Consider the following 21,521-nt stretch of genomic DNA (forward strand, 5'->3'; position numbering starts at 1 on the left):
TGCCTGTCACTTCATTATTTGGTGAGCCAAAGAGACAAAGGCCTTGATCTCATGCAACTTAAGTTTTTGTGGAGGAAATGGACATCTAAACATAATCACACAAATAACTACATAGGCACAAAATAGTGCTAAGTGCTAACAAAGAAAATTGCAAAATATCATGGGGATAGAGTGCTCTAGACAGAGAAAGTAATACCTATGAAAAGTATGAAGTGAGGGAAAGCTCCATACATTCAAAAGACTGAAAATCAGTGAGTGTACCCGAATGATTTCAAGGGTAGGTGGGCTATGGACTCCACTTTGGAAATCAACTAGCCCAGAGAAATTTGCCTATTCGTAAAATAAGGTATGAATAATTTTTATATAATATTTCTTGTAAAAATTGGTGAGAAAAACTTGAGTTCATCAGTAACACAGTAGTTCAATAAATCATGTTACATTTCTTCTCTGGAATAGTATGTAGTCATTTAAAAGGATGAAGTAGATTTTTTTTTTACAGACATGTTATCTCCAAGGTATTATTAATTTTTTAAAGTCCATATGAATACTTAAGACATATTTTCATGCTAATTGGCTCAAAATGGCAATCATTAGTATTTTATAACCATCTCAGTTGACCTCATGCATGCTAAAGGTTAAGAACCTCTGTCTCAATCTTGGTTTCCTTGTGCATAGAATGTGAAGTTCCAGTGAGATAAAATAATATTAACACAATAACTGGCTAACTGGCACATAAAAATACTGAACTCATTTTATTATCTTGTTATACAAATGAGGCTATTTTTACCAGTAGCACTACTATTAACACAATATTGTAATTACTGTTACTATTACCAAATGAAGGATCTAAATATCTTTGATGTGTTACGTGTTTCTATCCCCATATATTTACATAATGTATTCCTTTAGGGGCTCAAAAAATTAAATTTGAATATCTCTCCTATTTCCTGCATTATTTTTGCTGATGATATTTTATGACCTTCTGGTTTTAACCCAGCATCTCTGATTACTATTATTCTAGTAATCTGGGACCTAGTAAAGGTAGGGCCAGCACTTGGCACTGAGGTGCTGAGATGGTTCTTACTATGTCGTGTGATTTGGGTTTGCCTGTGATGGGCTATGGTGGAATTAGGATGGGAAAAGAAGAGAAAGTGAAATAGGAGAATTTCTAAAAACTGGCACTAAAGTTGTCCTCTCTGAATGTGGCTAATTCTCCAGGACAAAATACTGGGGTGGGTAGCCTTTCCCTTCTCCAGGGGATCTTCCCAACCCAGGGATCAAACCCAGGTCTTCCACATTGCAGGCAGATTCTTTACCAGTTGAACCACCAGGGAAGCCCAGGAATGCTGGAATGGGTAGCCCATCCCTTCCCCAGCAGCTCTTCCTAACTCAGGAATTGAACTGGGGTCCCCTGCATTGGGATTCTTTACCAACTGAGTTATCAGGGAAGCCCTGAGGTAAGCATGGTATGGCAAAACTCTATCAATAAAATCCTCTCTTTTCCGAGTACCGACCAGTCTGTCTCTCTTTTCTTTGTTACCTGGAAAACCTTGGCATGAAACTACATGCCTCTTTGGTCCTAGTTCTCCTTTGGTCCCTCGTTCCCTTGGGGAAAAAAGTCCACATTTCTCACACAGCTTTAGAGAAGAGACTCATAACCATACTTAATGTATAAAAGCTGTGATTTCCATGCAAACTGCTGCTTTCCCAGAAAAATGGAAAAGCCCTCGTTAACAGTTTAAAACCCTTTAACTGTTTCCTTCCCTTTCTACTTGAACTGCAGGGCCAGCTTGCTCTGCCGAAAGCCTCCTCTGAAGTGGCACTTCCAGATGAATGAGATAATTTAAGATGTGTGGGAAGCCTTTTTAATTCATTCAGACTCGTAAGATATCATTAAATACACACCGAGTATTACTACATACACCAGGATACAGAAAGACACTGGCTCTACTCCTACTCTTTCCCCAGTTACAATGATTTCCTCACCAGCATTATGATAAAGGCCTACACTAATTGCCAAATGGCAAAACTTGGGCCCCTTTGCTGTAGCCAATGTCACAGCTATAAGCAAGTGTTGACATTTTCTTATATACCCTCTTCCTTTTATAGTTTCACCAAAAAAAGAAAGGAAACAAAACCAGGTGCATTCACACTATGCAAATGAGAAAAGGTAACCTCTGAAATGATTTCCCAGCAAACAGAAGATGCTCAAGCTGCTCCCTAGCTGACACCACAGGAGGTGTGTCAACCGCCTAGATGCTAAGCCGCGGGAGGCCTGTGGGCTGGGGAGACAGTAAACCCCCAGAGAGCTCTGAGCTCCAGCTCGGCAAGCCACACCGGGCCCAGCAGGTCCTCAGGTGCTGATCCACGGGAGGCCCATCAGCAGCTCAGGTGGAAGGTGCAAGGAGGAGGCAAGCTGTGCAGAGGAGGAGCTTGAATGAAGGCCACCGGCTCCCCAGGGGAGAAGAGAAATGAGAGCACCCACTGGGAACACAAGAGTTCAGAGAACTCCATTAGCACAAGGAATGAGCCCGTGCTCTCCTGCACAGAGAATCTTCTTAGCTGTGGGAAGCAGGACTCACAGAGAGTAAGCTTCCAGCCCAAGGAACCTGAATAAATCCTGGCGCTGAAAGAGTCCCAGGCTGGGTACGGCGGCAGACCACCAGGGCTCCCAGACAAGGTCCACACCGTCCAGTCAGTTGCTAAAGTTCTTGGCACCACCCTCCATTCCCCGTCATGTGCCCAGATTCTCAGACTGACATGACAGCTCTCCCTTCAGCTTCAAACCCCCTAGAAACTTCAGCAGAAACCGACTAGGCAGTACCTGCATCTCACTTCCTGTCATTCACTCTAGTGTTTATGGAGCATCGGCTCCACGCCATATCACGTGCTTCTCATCAGTACAAGTTGAGTAAGATATGGCTTCTGTCATCAAGGGAACATAAACATAAATAGTAAATCATCGAAGAAGAGTATATGATGAAAATAGGCCCAAGGTGTTGCAGGAGCACAGACGAAAGAGAATTACATCAAATGGGACTCAGGGACACTTTCTGGACATGGTAACACTCCGTGGAGTGTTCAAAGACAGAAAGGAACAACCGGTAGATTCTTAGGGTGGGAAAGAGGGTGAGGAGGAAAAGTGGGATGGAGAGGTGGGGAAGTTCCAGGCAGCGAGAACAGGAAGTATAAATGAGCTAAGGGGAGAAAGAGCTGACTTCATCCAAGAACAGGAAGTAGATGGGTATGATTTCATCCAAGAACAGGAAGTAGATGCATATGATTGGGTGGCAGGACACACTGGGAGCAAGCAGGCAAGGAGGCCAAATCATAAAGGACCTTGTGATCCAAACTAACGACATGGAGATTTAATGTGAAGGCTTTGGGGAGCCCCTGGAATAATCTATACCTATGGCCAGGCCTTCAGAAAACTGAAAACTGTTGCTTTCGACGACTCGGTTTTTCAGTTTTTCATAAAGGCTAACCTACTTTCAAAATCAAATGGGTTCTGAAGTCAAAATTCTAATTTAATGTTTTGTCACTTAATTTCTAAAACATATAAAACAATATACTTATAGAGGGACAGTGACGTGTTCCATACACAGCACAGTACAAATAATGAGGACTCTTAGTATAGTCAGTAAACAATATGGTATTAAAATTCAAATAAATGCCAAGTAGTCCTTCTTTATATGAGCAAATTTTTAATTATGTATTCTCAATAATATTTATTTACTTATCAATTTATTGATTAATTATGTACATGTAAAACTAATGTTTCCTATGCTTTTGCCTTTTCATGGGGTTCTCAAGGCAAGAATACTGAAGTGGTTTGCCATTCCCTTCTCCAGTGGACCACGTTTTGTCAGAACTCTCCACTATGACCCGTCTGTCTTGGGTGGCTCTACACAGCATGGCTCATAGTTTCATTGAGTTAGACAAGGCTGTGGTCCATGTGATCAGTTTGGTTAGTGTTCTGTGCGTGTAGTTTTCATTCTGTCTGCCCTCTGATGGAGAAGGATAAGAGGCTTATGGAAGCTTCCCGATGGGAGAGACTGACTGAGGGGGAAACTGAAACCCAGTTCTGATTGGCGGGGCCATGCTCTGTAAATCTTTAACCCAATTTTCTGTTGATGGGCTGGGCTGTGTTCCGTCCCTGTTGTTTGACCTGAGGCCAAACTGTGGCGGAGGTAATGAAGATAATGGCGACCTCCTTCAAAAGGTTTCTTGCACACACTGCCACACTCAGTGCCCCCTGACTCTGGTGCAAGCCACTGCCGACCCACACCTCTGCCAGATTTTGTATGTTTGTATTTTTTCCCACAGGAAACTGCTTTTCACATGGGCTTCCATCTTGAAAGGGGTGAGGAATTGTGGATGAAACATGCTTGAAAAGGACAAGGCTGGCATTGGTCATCTCCAGATTGTTGGCAGCCACGCATAAGAGAAGAGGAACTAAAGAGCCTCTTGATGAAAGTGAAAGAGGAGAGTGAAAAAGTTGACTTTAGAACTCAACATTCAGAAAACTAAGATCACGGCATCCGGTCCCATCACTTCACGGCAAATAGATGGGGAAACAATGAAAACAGTAAAGACTTTATTTTGGGGAGCTCCAAAATCACTGCAGATGGTGACTGCAGCCATGAAATTAAGACACTTGTTCCTTGGAAGAAAAGCTATGACTAACCTAGACAGCATATTAAAAAGTGCAAACATTACTTGGCCAACAAAGGTCCATCTAGTCAATGCTATGGTTTTTTCAGTAATCATGTATAGATGTAAGAATTGGACTGTAAAGAAAGCTGAGCACCAAAGAATTGATGCTTTTGAACTGTGGTGTTGGAGAAGACTCTTGAGAGTCCCTTGGACTGAAAGGAGATCCAACCAGTCCATCCTAAAGGAAATCAGTCCTGAATATGCTGAATATGCTGAAGCTGAAACTCCAATACTTTGTCCATCTGATGCAAAGAATTGACTCTTTGGAAAAGACCCTGATGCTGGGAAAGATTGAAGGCAGGAGGAGAAGGGGATGACAGAGGATGAGATGGTTGGATGGTATCACCGACTCAATGGGCATGAGTTTGAGCAAGCGCTGGGATTGGTGATGGACAGGGAAACCTGGCATGCTGCAGCCCATGGGGTCGCCAAGAGTCGGACATGACTGAGCAACTGAACTGAACTGAATACTAGTAATAAATATTATCTACATAATAACACATACACAAAAAAACTTTCAAAGGATAGGATAAAAAATAGAATAAATGTTCTCATATGTTCTATGTGCTCTTTGATGGATATCTTTCATATCCCATTCAGAAGCCACGGCATCAGGCAGCTAACAAATACCTAGACCGACCTCCCAGAAACCCCCATGTGCATGCATGTAGATACATGTCAGTGCTATTCATTAAAGCAAACCAACTAAATGAAGAAAAAGACAAGAAGAAAATCAAGGATGGTGATTTATAGCACAATCAAGCCTAAGTAATTTCTGTGTAGCTGATAAAAGATTAAGGCAACAGATCATGACTTAATGATAGCAACTGACACCCTTCCCTCTGCAACTCGTGGTTATTATGAGCATTAAGGATAACACAAATGATGAAGCCAGTGCTTGGTCCCCCTCATTGTGCAATGAAAGCAACCTGGGCAATGTCAGAGGGCTACAGGCAGGATATTTCACATAAGGAGTGAGAGTGGTCCCGAGGCTACCAGGGAAGCCTCTACTCTCATATCCCCACAACACTGGGTTCTCAAAGACACGTCTGTACCTCTAGGAGCTAATTTTCTGGTTGTCCCCCAAAAGGATGTAAGAGTCAGCAATCTGAGAACCACTCTACATGCATGTGTGTATTTCCTTGCCAGAGGTAGCTTTGCTAAGCGTAAATCCTATGTATAAGATGTGGAAGCAGCCTAAATGTCTATCAGCAGATGAATGGATAAAAAAAATATGGTACATGTTTAAGCCATAAAAAAAGAATGAAATAATGCCATTTGCAGCTACATGGATAGACCTATAGATTGTCATACTAAGTGAAGTAAGTCAGACAAAGACAAATATCATATGATATCACTTGTATGTGGAATCTAAAATGATACAAATGAACTTACTTTCAAACCAAAAATAGACTCACAGACATAGAATGCAAGCTTATAGTTACCAAAGGGGAAAGAGGGAGGGAGTAATAGGTACACACCACTACATACAAAATAGATGGACAACAAAGATCTACTTATAGCACTGGGAACTATATTCAATAACTGTAATAATGTCTAATGGAAAAGAACCTGAAAAATAATATATATATATGGGGTTCCCAGGTAGCTCAGTGGTAAAAGAATCCGCCTGCCAATGCAGGACACAGGTTCAATCTCTGGGTCGGGAAGATCCCCTGAGTAGAAAATGGCAGCCCACTCCAATATTCTTACCTAGAAAATTCCATGGACAGAGGAGCTATAGTTCATGGAGTTGCAAAGATTCAGACAGGACAGAGCACCCATGCTGTATACAGGATGCAGGAGAGAGAGAGAGAGAGAGAGAGATAGATATATATATATAACTGAATCATTGCTGTATACCTGAAACATTGTAAATCAACTATACAATAATAGGAAAAAAGAGTGGGGTGGGGGTGATTTTTAGTTAGAAAAACTCCCACAGTGCAGAGGGTTGGAATCCTAAATGCCAGAACATATGGGAGGAAACCCTACTCTAGACACATTCCCCTAGAGATCTCTCAAGAGCAAAGTATGTCCACACACCACCTCCCATCTTATGATGGGCAAAGAGGAGAGAAAGGGACCTGGCTTCAATGTCAAGGCTCCGATTCAGAGTTAGAGCCATGTCCACTGAGCAACCATCTAGGCATCTGTCTCACTTTGCCAACAAAAATCATTCCTACAAGTCTAGCAAGGATGCCATCATATGAATGGAAGAGAAAGTCCGGGATTCATCAGCATTCCATCCAGTTCACTGTTCATTCATTAACACATACGCAGACAACATCTCCTCTGTTCCAGAGCTATCGTGGACCCAGGAACACAAAGATGAGAGGTTCCTGTTGGTACTCATCGTGTGCCGGAAGACAACAGAGCCTCACCTGCCATCTGCACCCGTGCACACAGCCCAGCCAGGCCTGGCACAGTGCAGCAGGCTTGTCACCTCTGTGCAAACATTATTGCTGCCCGAGAAATGCAGGCAGGGGGTTAGCCCACTGTCCTTAAACCAGACAAAAACCCAGCTCAATCCAGGTAAGACCAGTGTTGTTTTATCCAAACACTAACTTGCCATCAGGTGATGTTATCATGTAAATAAAGAGAAGCAAACAGATGGCTTCAGATGGGATCCAGGGCTTACAGAGCATCACTGATGTGACAAACGCAGGAAAGAGAGGACAAGCTGTTAGACACAGTGCAGGTCCTGCAGCTCATGGCAGCCTGACAAACAGAATACTAATCTTAAAACATTACTGACTGGAGACATATTAATGATCTTTTGTTACCGGAATTTCACTGACCAGAGACATATCAATATGTTTTTAGAAACTGATACAATTAGCATCACCCTGAAAAGTTGTTAGGGCTTAAAATTGATCAAGAGTTCATTCTACACCTTATGATTGTCTTTATCATTCATATTTTGCTCTGTTAGGATTTTGTTCCAACCTTGTGTATATTAAAAATGTAAAATTTTCAAAAATGACACATTGCAAAATTTTTAGGAAACAAGAATTTTTTGATGTATTTTATGTAGATAAAAGTCTCTGATTGTCCAAGCGATACATATTAGTGTCTCTGAAGATGATAGTTCTTCAGAATATAGTTCTGATTCAGACTATGTGAATATCAGACCAACAAAAAGACAAAAAACCCTTAATGATTGATTCTGATTCAGAAAGTGAAAATTCACATGGTGCTAGAGAATGCTTTGCCTCCACAAAAGAGTGAAGTGAAGACAATATTTTATGAAAATTAGAAGACTTTACAGGTGTGTCCAGTGTAACTACTGAATGCAATAACCCTCAGAGTGTTAGTGAAATAACAGAATTAATTTTTGGTCAGCCAAAATAAAAATTGCCAGCCACAGGCATTAGTTTTCCCCAAAACCCCCTGGTCAATAAAGCATTAATAACACACCCACAGCAAAGGACAGTCATATCGCACTTACGGGTTTTTGTTTATCTAGTGTTATTAATTTCCAAATATGAGGATATACCTCTAAGAAACAGATATCCCTTCCTTTCTTTTATGGTGGTGTATCTGTTTATATCACCATGACCCTTTAGATCACAGCCTTTGAAAGGCTCTATTTGGATCCCTTCTACATGTTTGTTTAAGTAGGGATTTTTGTAATGAACTAGAGAGACTCAAGGAGTCTGGAGGCCTATATTTGAATCTGTGCTCTCGCCATGGTCTCTGAACTCTTACTCGGGCATCCCTGTTGGAGTCCGTTTTCCTCAGTTATAAAGTGAGAGATAATTGTGGCAGAGACCACCAGTTATCTCCCAGTATCTCTTTTCTTTTCCATTAGTCATAAGAACTCCAGTTTTTAGCTGAATACATTGTCACCTAGCCAAAAAAAACTACATTTCGCAGTGTCCTTTTCAGTTAGTTATGACTATTCAGCCATGTGACTTAGAGGTGGAATCCTTCATACTGCCTGCTGCCTAGAATGTGGGTGCAATGGCTGGAGCTCCAGCTAACATCTTGGACCACAGAGTAACTTTGGGAATGGAAAAACAGCACATATTGGAGCAAAAAAATAAATGAAGTCCAAGTCCTTGATGCCACAGAACAGACAAAAGAGACATAAGAGAGAGAGAAACTCCTACTTTCGGGTCTTTGTTACTCACAGAAGACCTAGCTTTATCTAATACAACTGATGCCTAACCTCATAGGGTTGTTGGAAATGGCATGTTAAGTGTGAGAATACTTTGTACTCAGAGGGTTTCCCTAAACTCCTGGCATCGTGAGCTGTTCTGTGAATAAAAGAGTTACAGGGTTAAATATCTTTCAGAAACAGTACATGCTATATCCCCCCTTGAAATTACACAATCTATATTATCATATAAAGGGCTCTGAAAAAATCAGATGCAAGAAATAATTTTTCTGTGTTTAGTCCCAAATTTCCCCAAGTCATTTGATGTTGGTATCCTTCTTAAGGGCTTCACTGGTGGCTCAGACAGTAAAGAATCTGCCTGTAACATGGAAGACTTGGGTTTGATCCCTGGGTTGGGAAGATTCCCTGGAGTAGGAAATGGCAACCCACTCCAGTATTCTTGCCTGGAGAATTCCATGGACATTATGTGTGATGCTTATAAACAGCTAATTTCATAGGAAACAATTTGAGAAATTCTGGGTAAACTTACCACTGCTACTGCTACTGCTAAGTCACTTCAGTCGTGTCCAACTCTGTGCGACCCCATAGACGGCAGCCCACCAGGCTCCCCCGTCCCTGGGATTCTCCAGGCAAGAACACTGGAGTGGGTTGCCATTTCCTTCTCCAATGCAGGAAAGTGAAAAGTGAAAGTGAAGTCGCTCAGTCGTGTCCGACCCTCAGCGACCCCATGGACTGCAGCCTTCCAGGCTCCTCCATCCATGGGATTTTCCAAGCAAGAGTACTGGAGTGGGGTGCCATTAAAAGGTAATATCTAATGATTGTATTAGCCTTACAATATGGTTAACCTAGGTAGAATCACATCATTCTGGTCCTGGTCTTGATGGTATATGCTTTCATAACTTTCTGCATGTTTTCTATAGCAGTTGTTAATATTATTAGTTTATAATGGTCACTTTGAGGAGGAGTTTTAATCACTCTCACTCTCTTTGACAGCCTGAAGGCAGTGAACTCCTCAGGGCCTATGTGGACTCTTAATAAGTCAAACAGAGGAATCTCCCTTCTAAGGGAACATTCTGGAATACAAAAAAATAAATTCTGAGAAATATTCACATAAGTGTAAAATAAGAGATTTTTTAACGTGTTTTCAAATAAAGTTTTTAAAAAACCTCAGAGTTACCAGTAAGACCTCATTACTGGGCTCCAAGGAAGCCCTGGACATCCAAGAGAGATCACTTACATGGCTGGAAATCGACACCAGCTACTAACAGAGCTCGTCCAAGCCTGCCAACCAGTGTTAAAAACATGGCCTTCCCACAGGGTTCAAGTCCCATGGCCTGAGGACTCTGCCACAAAAGGGAGCATCTTGATAGCAAGACAGCCATCCAGGCAAAATGGTCTTCTTATGCAAAGGTTCTTGTGACCTGGGCCCTACTTCTCCCAGTGAGGAACAGAATACGTTTATAAGGAGAGAAGGAATCTATGGCAGCCCTTTTTGAAGGATATCTACAATGGCAACATCGACATTATGGTAGTAATTAGCACAGAACTAGATAGCGTTATTTAATGTTCTAGTAAAGAAGCATATATATTATCACATCACAAATTCAATTTTTAGTATTTTGATAGCTGGATCGACATAACCGCTTTCTTTTATAAGCCTATTCTTTTTTATGTATTAAAAATATTATTTTGAGATTGGATCCGGGCTTCACGAGACTGATAAAGGAACCAAGGGCACACGAGTAGTTCAGAAACCCTGGGTTGCGTAAAAGCGTGGTGACCCCCAAGGGTCAACAGAGAGCTGCTGCGCTAGTCCACCCCTTCTGGCTGGGCTGTACCTCTAATGGGCAAACTTCTTATCTTTAAAGCTCTGCATGTGAAGACACTCCGAAAGCTCCCTCCAGAAAGTATAATCAATTCAAGAAATGGCAACTATACCTAAACCAATCATTGGGAAATCATGAATTATTTAATTCGACATTCCAAGAATATCTGCATGGAAAACAGACCATAAAGTAAAGAGAAAAAGAAGTAATTCGATTAGAGCAAGTGAAAAAAGCCCTGCTCTAGATTAAGGGCCCCGTAGGCAGCTGTTCCTTCCTCGGCTCAACTTCCCCGGCCCCAACCAGGAGGTAAAATACATATGCAAGCACTCAGGTCCCCTTCTCTTGTAAGAAATGCCTGTGTCTCCTCAAAGAATATTAATTCCACGAGGCAAATTTCTTAGGGGAATAAAGCAAGGTAAAAATATAGGTTTCTGCATTGAAGTCAAGGAAAAATTTCATTAATTCTCAGCAAATTTGTGGCAGTGCAGATAACAGACTATGGGGTCGTTAAGAACTTGAAAGCTGATTTCTTAGTAAGGCGACCAGCTTGTTCGGGTTTGTCTTGGACTTTTCAGGTTTTATCGCTACAAGTCCTGTGTCCCAGAAAACTCCTCAGTTCTGGATAAACCAGAGTAGTCTGTCGCTCTAATTACTAATGACTCTAAAGAGATGAGTTCCTAAGATCAACACCCCAAAGTAAATACCAAAATCTCTGGATGCTGCTTTCACTGTTCTGAATTTGAACGGACTCCACCAATGTACTCTGATGGGCTACTATTGCCTGTTAAAAATATGACCATAAATTCTTACCTCCAGAACTAAACTCATTTTAACAATTATATACAGTCTAAATTTTTATTAAAAATTCATCTATTGTGTTGATTTATATTTTTGTAATACTGTATCCCTTTAGGAAATGATAATGTTACCTTAGAGAAAATAGCCTGTTCTATTTTCCCAGACTGACTGAGCTATACAAATTGACCAGTTCTGTTAGACTAAGCTTATTATATAACCTATTCATTTGGAACACTTGGCTATATTCTAGAAACAACGTGTATATGGACAACTGGGCTGCCACACTACAAGTGTTACTGTCTCATCAGGGAAGTTTTAACGAATTTTCTTTCTTTTAATTTCCTCCCTTGTGAAGAAAAGGCAACCCTCATGCACTGCTGGTGGGAATGCAAACTGGTGCACCCACTGTGGAAAATAGTATGGAGGTTTCTCAGAAAACTAAAAATAAAACTACCAAATGACCCAGCAATTCTATTCCTTAGTATATATCTTAAAAAAAGCCACACAAAATACTAATTTGAAAATATACACACACCCAATGTTCATAGCCACATTTACAATTACCAAGATAGGGAGCAACCTAAGTGTTCATCAATTGATGAATGGATGAAGAATTAGAACCCAAAGGTCTAGAAGGGTCACACTTCTGGGAGACTGGAGTTGGGAGTTTGTAAACTTATAAAAGTAGTGATTCTGTGGGTGGGGTAAGTACAAAAATAAACCCTGAGTCTCCTACACACTTCATACTTGCTGATATTCCCCCTACCCAAATGATGATCTGAAGACCCTGCCCTCCTAAAAAAGTGCTATGATCCTAATACTAATGGACAATGACAATGAGTGTGTTTCTTAGGTGAGTCAGGACAGAAAAGAGTTTGAAAACTGCTCAATTAAACTGAAACTCCAATTAGTTACAGCAAGTTAGCAAGCCATAAAGAGTGTCAGGGTCTACATGACTTGGGTCCCAAGAGAAGATTCTAAGTGAGTTCTAATTAGTCCAGAAACAAGCGCCATGACTGAGTCAAACAGACTGACAAATTGAGATTCAAGAAAGAATATCAACTTATTTTAATATATTTTTATTATGTTCCTTTTCTCACTTGCAGGAAATTTAAAAATCTCTGCTGTTATTTTAATTGAAATTTAATTTCTATGGGGAAAAATATACAGCTGGAAAAATACTTAAAAAAACATTCAACTCTTGGCTTTCCACCACTGACAAGGATGCCCTATCACAGGTCTGGGTTGGTAGTTAGGGCATCCCTGTTACTCATTTGTAAAAAGCCATTTGAATCACAGTCATCACAACTTAAAGGAACTCCCTAGACTTCAAGTATGTCTCTCAAAAGTAAACCTATTTGAAGGACACAAATTATCTAAAATATAGCAAATAAAGCAACAGTTTCTTTCTTATAAATTTTAGCAGACAATTTGCAGCACTGGTTTGAAGACATGGAAACTGAAATCCTATTCTTATCCTTGATACAAAAGTTCATATACGTTTGGATAATGATAATAATGTGGTTCATAGGATTTTACAATTTATAGACCACTTGCATTATTTTAGCTCATCTGAGTGTCACTAAGTTCCCTACCAGTTCAACAATTCTATTAACTTGTATCCATATTTTATATATATATTAATGTTTACTTAATACAATTAAATCCATAGAAAAATGCTTCAAATAAAACTAAATTGCTTGATAATCATTCAATTCACCCAAGGATACCATATTGCAAAGGATTTTGCATTTAGATTGCCTTAAATAGTAAGCTTCTGTGGTATATTCTTAAATAACTGAATATATGAAAAGTCAGGTTACATTAAGCCTTTCGTAACTATTTGAGGAGGTCAGTAGAAATACTTGCCCCAAGGAGTTTGGGATCCTGATATTTCCTTCTTGTGGGAAGGACATAGCCTCAACACCCTTCACCATAAGGCAAGGTTCCCAGAGGTCTGCGCTCCCCTCCAAGAAACTGCCTAAAAGAAGGAGATGACTACAGTATCTAAAGGTCCTTGGATCTCTGGTTTCAAATTTTCTTTTTACTTCTTTATTTTTATTTTCTAATAATGCTGATTAAAATTTCTGTGTCAAGTGTCTCTTGAAATCATATTTGTTCTTCCCCACACAATCTTAAAGAATTAGCTTTCACATTCATGTTCTAAATAAGGTAAAGGAAATGTTGACTGTTGTCCTTGCAGACATTTAATTTCTACCCTGAAAGAAGTAAAATGTTCAACATACTCATGCTCTACTTCTGCCCTCACGCCAAGGCACCCCTCTTGCCCAAGAAGAGGCTTCTGGTCGTGCGTGTACAGAATTGGACACAGGTTGCAGCCCAACACTGCCATCCTTCAGCCATCTCGGGGTGAGAAATCCCAGATCAGGGCTCTAATTATGTTCAAGGGTTGAAGAACCCCACTTTGGGGGCAGTGAAGAAGCACTAGCATAACACCCAGCATGGTAGGGAGTAGAGAATAAACTAAAATCCTTTGACCAGTCTGTCTCCTGGTGTTCTTCAATTTCTGACTCATAAGCCAACAGAATCTAAATAATGTCTGCCCAGAGAGGGAAGACAGCACAAATTGACAAGACCCTAAACACTCAAACCTTTTGAATTAAGTCAGGTACATCTGCTCTTAATTACATGCGTGCACATGCACTCACATACATAAACACATGCACAGTGGTAGATTAAAGACAGCTGCAAGTTCTTTGCTCTTCCTCTCAGTGAAAGGAGAGCCTAATTCTCCTCCTTTGTACCTGGGCAGGCTTTACATCACACATAGACAGTGTGATGGTCATGATGGTCATGATATTCTCAGTCTGCTAGTCTGGCTTGGAAGGTGTGTAGCTTTCTTCCTGGTCTTTTACCTGTTTAACACTCAAAAAAGTAAGATCATGGCACCCAGTCCCATCAATTCATGGCAAATAGATGGGAAACAATGGAAACAGTGACAGACTTTATTTTCTTGGGTTCCAAAATCACCATGGGCAGTGACTGCAGCCATGAAATTAAAAGACGCTTGTTCCTTGGAAGAAAAGCTATGACAAACCTCGACAACATGTTAAAAAGCAGAGACATCACTTTGTCGACAAAGGTCCATATAATCAAGGCTATGGCTTTTCCAGTAGTCATGTATGGATGTGAGAGTTGGACCATAAAGAAGGCTGAGCACCAAAGAATTGATGCTTTTGAACTGTGGTGCTAGAAAAGAGTCTTGGCAGTCCCTTGGATTGCAAGGAGACCAAACCAGTCAATCCTAGAGGAAATAAACCCTGAATATTCATTGGAAGAACTGATGCTGAAGTTGAAGCTTCAATACTTAGGCCTGATATGAAGAGCCAACTCATGAAAAGATCCTGATGCTAGGAAAGATTGAGGGCAGGAAGAGAAGGGGTGACAGAGGAGGAGACACTTAGATGACATCACCAACTCAATGGACATGAGGTTGAGCCAACTGCAAGAGACAGTGAAGGACAGGGAAGCCTGACATGCTGCAGTCCACGGAATCACAAAGAATCAGACATGACTAAGCAACTGAACAGCTACAACTTAACTGCTCACTTGGAGGGAACTCCTTCTTAGGATGTTCCTTCTTGGAATCCAGCTACCACGCTATTAGAAAACCCAAGACCATATAGAAACCCATGTGGAGAGGAACTGAGTCCTCTTAGCTGACTGCCCTGGTCGAGCTCACAGCTAATAACAAGAGTCACCTGCCAGCTGCATGATGAGCTCTCTCGGGCCACCCAGACATGCTGGAACCTTAGATGAGCCCAACCATAATCTGACAGCAATTCATGAAAGACTCCAGCATGAAGATCCAAAGTCTAGCCCTTCCCCACAAAATTATGAACAAAATAAAAGGTATGTTTTAAGCTATTAAGTTTCTAGGTGGCTTTTTAAGTAATGACAGATTTCCAGAACACTCGCACTCCTGTAGTCAGCATACTGAAGATGTGCACCCACCATACAAAGAACCCCAGTAACTCAAGTTTAAATTAACTCACCCTTCCCACTTGCTAGCAATCCAGAATATATGGGGGTGATTCTTTGTGTGCCTTTCTGTTTGATCCAACTTAAAAAATACCAGAATTCTGAAACTATTTGAGACAACACTGGTATTTATAGTATTTGGTTTCTGATTGATGTTGCAGACCCAAATCTCTGTATTATGAACATCTTACCTTAAACTACTTTTCATTTCAGGTAAGAAAAAAAAGTAAATCAAACTAATAATGCTCTACTTAGAACATTTTGTAAAAATTTCTTCCCCAGAAAAAATTATTTCCTGATTTGTGGTCATCTTAGCTCATATCTCCAACCTTAATGCCTTGCGGTTTAACAAGGAAATGCATTAAGCACTGTTGATTTTGAACATCACAGGACTTTGATGAGCCTCACTGCCATTTAAAGTACCCAAGTATTGAAAATCAGAACAAACAGAGGAACTATTATGAAAGAAAACCAGTACTTCTCCATTCATCTCTTCAAATAAAGACAGTTCAAAGTAATACGGGAAAATGGAACACAGTGAATTCTACCACACATACACGCAAAAATAAAATCATGCTGGAGGCTACATGATATCATATCTGTACCCTTCAAAACAGAATCCTACCCCTTAGAATTATAACACATTTTCCTTTCATTAAGCCTGCTCTGTGTCAACAGGGTGTCATCCTGTCGTGGATAAGACTCCTTCAGAGAAAGAACTGGAAGCATCAAATCCTCACAGGTCAGTTCAGGATAAAACCTGGAGTACACGCTAGTAGGATCATTTGTGAAGTTCTGAGATTTGCATGGCTTATTAGAACTCGTTTCCACTCTGTGAGATGTTGTGAACACATCTAGACCAATTCTCCTAGTAATTAAATGGCAAAGACAACCAGATATACTTGTTTGCGTGAAGCAAAGTCATCATAAACTAAACTACAAAAGCCAATTCTTCACGATGACTTCAGCTCACTCCATAACACCACCAAGAAGAATTTACAGCTTTTTCAAAATCCAACGTCTATAAAGACAGAATGCCTCGAAGGAAAATGGTACCATACTTAAAATAGTGATATCTTTTATTAGTACAGTAAAGTCCTATTTTTATGGAATAGGATGGGTCTGAGGTCATTCCATAAAATTGATTTCCCAGAAAATGGAAATAGGCAATTTACCCTAAGAATTTTATTGAAAAATTATGCTATTCTATTTGAATAATGATGGGAATGTTCTACACATTTCCTTTATTAATGAATTAAAATACACAAAACATCATAAAATTATATTAGAGGTTCAAAAGTATCACTTAAATCTTCTTTACCAGTCACTTTCATTTTGTAAAATCAGCAGTTCCATTAAAATCGTATTATGTAAAAATGGGTTTTTACTGTAATAATAGTTATTACCTATTTAGCTCCCAAGGATGTTGTGAAAATTAAATAATAAGCCATTGGAAAGCAAATACAAAGTGTGGCTAATACCAGAGGCCAAGAGGGGCAGCCAGATGGGAAAATGAAAGAAAAGAGCACCTGACACATTAAAAATCACAGCTTTCATCTCTGATTCCATTATCACCAACACTCCATACAGTGGTCATGTGTACTGACGTTATCTCATTTAATCCTTTCAACATGATGATGTGTTAATTATAGCCCTCATGTGGTCAGAAAGTGAACGTGGGAAGCATTTACACTTGTCCCATATCATGCAGTTTGTAAATGTCAGAATCTGAATGTGAACCCAGGTTTATCCTAGTCAAAAGCCCATCCTGCATCTCCTAAAGCACTGCTTCCTCCCCAGTTCACCCTCATAACTGGCCTTCAGTTTTTCACCCCATCCATCAAGGTCCTCCTCAAATGCCTCTTGCTCTGCGGGGCCAGCTCTCTTCTCACCTGAGACACTTTGATTCTAAATACTTCTGTTCATTACAGCTGCATGTTGTATTATTACGCTTTAGTATGTGTTTTATCAACCCAGCTAATTTACCAGCTGCTTGAGATCACAGCTGATCAGAGGTCCTGGTTCAGTGCCTTGAACACAGTGAGTGTTCAGTTATTGTTGGTTAAACTGAATTGGAAAAGGAATGTTAACTTGAATTAGAACTACACTTGCTACCAGATGCAAAGTGGGTACTCCCCCCAATGGCTCATTGCATCAGATACCTCTTTGGGGAGTTTTTCCAGCTTCTCTGCGTGTATGCACCTAATGAGAATATAGTGAGATTGAATGCGTTCCTAGAGAATATCTGACAGATGCCAGGTACTCAATAAATAGTATTTTTTAATTCAAAGTGAAGGGAACAATGGAAACAGTAAGAAGAGAAGTATAAATTCAGTATAATATGGAGTCTGATCTGAGCGTATCAGAGCAAGTAGGAATGGTGAGTTTTTTTAAAATATATGTGGTAAAGAGGCAGGGCTCTGGAATCAAACTGTCTGCTTCCCTCTGCCAGCCTTTCTACTTGTTATCTGGCAGAAACTTGGGAAGTTACTTAACCTCTCTGAGTACCAAATCCCTCAGTTATTAAAAAAAGAAGAAGAAGAAGAAGATAACAACGGGATCCAACTCAAAGTAGTTGTGAGGAATAACTGAGAACATCCATGTAAAACACTTAGCACATACCCAGCACTCAAATTACAGTTGCTGGGACCATCATCATTATCATCAGGAAAATCTTAATTCTTAGAACTCTGTTCGAAGGAGAAAGCGTTATTTTCTATAGACCTGTATAAAGCTGCAGTCACCCTGGGTCAATCCTATGAAACCCACAGATTCAGTTCTGGTGTTAAGTTGTGGACGGCAGCCTGGAGACCGTGTGCTTCATTCAAGCAATACTTGGTGTCTCTTTTGTGCCAGACTTGAATGAACAAACTCTTGATTTCGAGGAAGCAAAGGAGGAAAGAAAACAGAGCAGCCAGGAAAAAGGTCAAGACAGTAAAACCATAAGCAGAAAGAGGGCAATTCAACCCTAGGGGCCATCAAAGGTCAAAATATCAGGGTTTGCCAAAAATCAAAAGGGAGAAGTAATCCAGCAGAGCTCCTGCATTAGACCCTCAACAGAACAGATTTCAAACACTGGCCACTTTCAGATCATTTTCTAGAATTATCAACAGACAGGGCTTTTTAGAGGAGAGAGGCAATAAGAAGTAAGGATTTCATTTATTATGTATTACAAATCTGTTCTCATTCACTTATTTTCCAATTGAAAACTAAATAATGAACAATAATGGCAGGTTTTAAAAATCTTAACTTTCATTTTTACAATAATACTGAAGGACCAACTGGGAGACACTTCAGATATCCCGTATTTGTGTCCCACCCCCGCCTTTTTCCAAAGCACTGATTTGTGCTCCTTAAGAGCAACTTTGTGAAGAATTTGGGTCCACCTTACAAGCTGACCATGAAGAAAGGAATGAAGGAAGATGGAGAATGCCAGGAACCCTGGAAACCAGGACACACAGTGGATACAGACAACAGCAATGCCAAGCAAGAAAGCAAAGACTGCTTGTCGCTCAGCATAAAGGTCCCAAAGGATACTAAAAGCTTGGCAACCTTCAAAAGCTTCTGGTGCTTCCTGCATGGGGTGGGGGAAACAGCTTGCTTAGTGGGAAAAACCATAGCCCAGGGCCAATCCACTGGCTACATTCATCAAAGAGATGGCTGAGACAGAACAGATTTTTCCTTTCCGTATAGGAATGACTCATGAGCTTGTTTATTCGAAAAGTTCCATCCTCCATGGAGAGAGGTGGGTGATAGGGGGTGGGATGATAATAAGCAGTTTAAGTTTGTATCGGTCAGCCCCCTCCTCCAGCCCTCATCTCTGTGTATCATATGCACCCCACCAATACGCAGAAGGTGGTCAGTATGTTTTGATCTTCCTGCCTTCTCGTCCCATCATGAATAAAGCAAACGACACCACCACTGTTTTTGTTTACTCCTAGGTCGTGAAGAGTCGGACACGACTGAGCGACTTCACTTTCACTTTTCCCTTTCATGCATTGGAGAAGGAAATGGCAACCCACTCCAGTGTTCTTGCCTGGAGAATCCCAGGGACGGGGGAGCCTGGTGGGCTGCCGTCTATGGGGTCGCACGGAGTCGGACACGACTGAAGCGACTTAGCAGCAGCAGCAGCAGTCCTTTTAGAAAGGGAATGTACTTGATTGGTTAAGAATAAGGACTTTGAGACAGACTGCCTGTGTCAAAATCCTGACTCTGCTGAATTGCAAACTGTGTGACCCTGGGCAAGTTCCCTAACCACCCTGGGCCCCTGTTTCTATGTCAGTAAAAATGGGGATGATGATAATATTACTTGTATTGCAGAATTATTATGAAGATTAAATTAGTTAATATATGAAGAATGATTCCTGAATATTGTTAGTTGTCAACCTGTGTTTAATATTGTGTGTGTGTTAGTCACTAAGTCGTGTCTGACTCTTTGAGACCCCACAAACTAACCCTCCAGGCTTCTCTGTCTGTGGGAATTTCCAGGCAAGAATACTGGAGTGGGTTGCCATTCCCTTCTCCAGAGGATCTTCCTGACCCAGGGATTGAACCTGGGTCTCCTGCATTGCAGGCAGATTCTTTACCATTTGAGCTACAGGGAAGAACTTGTTTAATATTTTAGCATATTATTATTTCACAGATGACCAAATATTCTTCTTCAAGTACTGATCCTCTTTTATTCAGTATTATCTTTAGAAGTTCAAATTAAATCATAAATGGAAATAGGTCTTTTAGAGAAACTATATCTGTTCTATGAAGAATATTTTTCTCAGGCTAGGAAAATTTTCTGGGAGTTTCAAGAATTCTCTCTTAAGAAAGAAGAATTTTACAAGTATGATGCGTAAATCTGTATATCTGAGGAATCATCTTTCCCTTCTTATTTAAACAAAAAGAGAGTTCTAGGTAGAAGTGTGTTAGTCGCTCAGTCATGTCTGACTCTTTGTGAATCCATCAACTATAGCCCGCCAGGCTCCTCTGTCCATGGAATTCTCCAGGCAAGTATACTGGAGTGGGTAGCCATTCCCTTCTCCAGGGGATCTTCCCAACCCAGGGATCGAACCCGGGTCTCCTGCTTTGCAGGCAGATTCTTTACCATCTGAAGCCGCCAGATGGATTGATGAAAAGATAGGTGAGAGATTGGAGAGATGATAGATTGGTAGAATGTTGCTTTTCTATTTGATTTATCTGTTCCTTTCCCATCATCTTTGAAAATCCATGGCAATAGAAGACCTTGTCATTTCTCAGTCCCATGTTTAAAAGATTCACAAATGCAGAAGAGCAGGAGGCATTTACAAACTGCTTCTTTCCATACTCTCCGTGTCTTTCAAATATAAGAACACTAAAATTTTCTATAAATCTGTTCTTGGACATATTAGAAAAATCATCCAGTTAGTGAATTAGTCTAATTCCTTTTGGCATGGGGCTATTTACCCCACCTTTAATGAAGGTAGGCGGAACTATCTTTTCCGGTTTTACTGGGTTATTAAATTCCTCTCTTGTAATAACCCAAAAGAGAAGGCTGTAGACATAATTGCCTATTTATTTTCACATTCTTTACCGTGTTGTTCAGAATATCTAAATGACAGATAATTCCCAGATTGGCCTGATTCAGTCTATCTGTGATTATTCACACCATGGATTGTTTCACTCACTGGATAAAATCAGGACGTCTTCCCCAGGGCCTGGACTGGCACCTCTGTGTCCTCCCCAGCCCTCAGCCACGCCTTCCCATGCTTCAGGGAGGGACCATTTTAAAACTGACTCTGGTACAGAGGCAGAAGCTAGAAAACAAAAGGAAAATAACAAGGGTAACGATGAAAATCTGACTCACTATGACAACTTGCAAATTCTACCCTTATATTAAGATCCTGGTGACATTTTCACTTCCCACAAAAAGCTGCCTTCAGATATTTATATTAATGAAAACATTCATCATGTATAAAATAAGTAATTATTCAATCCTTGGATTACCTCCACTTGAAGGGAAAATGTATTCTACTTTTGCAGTTAAACACTTGTGTTTTGCCTTTATTATGAATAGCACAGCATATGTT

The 21,521-nt window shown here is 40.5% G+C and overlaps 1 protein-coding gene across 9 annotated transcripts in view; it reads right to left on the reverse strand.

The window, feature by feature from the left end:
• The window catches only part of PKHD1 (PKHD1 ciliary IPT domain containing fibrocystin/polyductin), a 443,740-nt gene that overhangs the window by 172,486 nt on the left and 249,733 nt on the right, over positions 1-21,521 (reverse strand). For 7 of the 9 annotated variants that reach the window (XR_015152761.1, XM_086370763.1, XM_086370767.1 and 4 more), the window contains one exon: positions 21,120-21,248. The exons of the other annotated variants lie outside the window; for them this stretch is intronic. Coding sequence is in view for 6 of the 7 variants with exons in the window: in XM_086370763.1 (XP_086226889.1) it covers positions 21,120-21,248 (129 nt within the window). In the remaining variant the exon portion in view is untranslated. The remainder of the gene's footprint in view (positions 1-21,119; positions 21,249-21,521) is intronic. 9 annotated transcript variants of the gene reach the window in all.

The sequence above is a fragment of the Bos grunniens genome, chromosome 23, assembly GCF_055505025.1.
Source record: "Bos grunniens cultivar Pamir isolate PY7600 chromosome 23, Bosgru_T2T1.0, whole genome shotgun sequence".
Classification (NCBI taxonomy): Eukaryota; Metazoa; Chordata; class Mammalia; order Artiodactyla; family Bovidae; genus Bos; species Bos grunniens.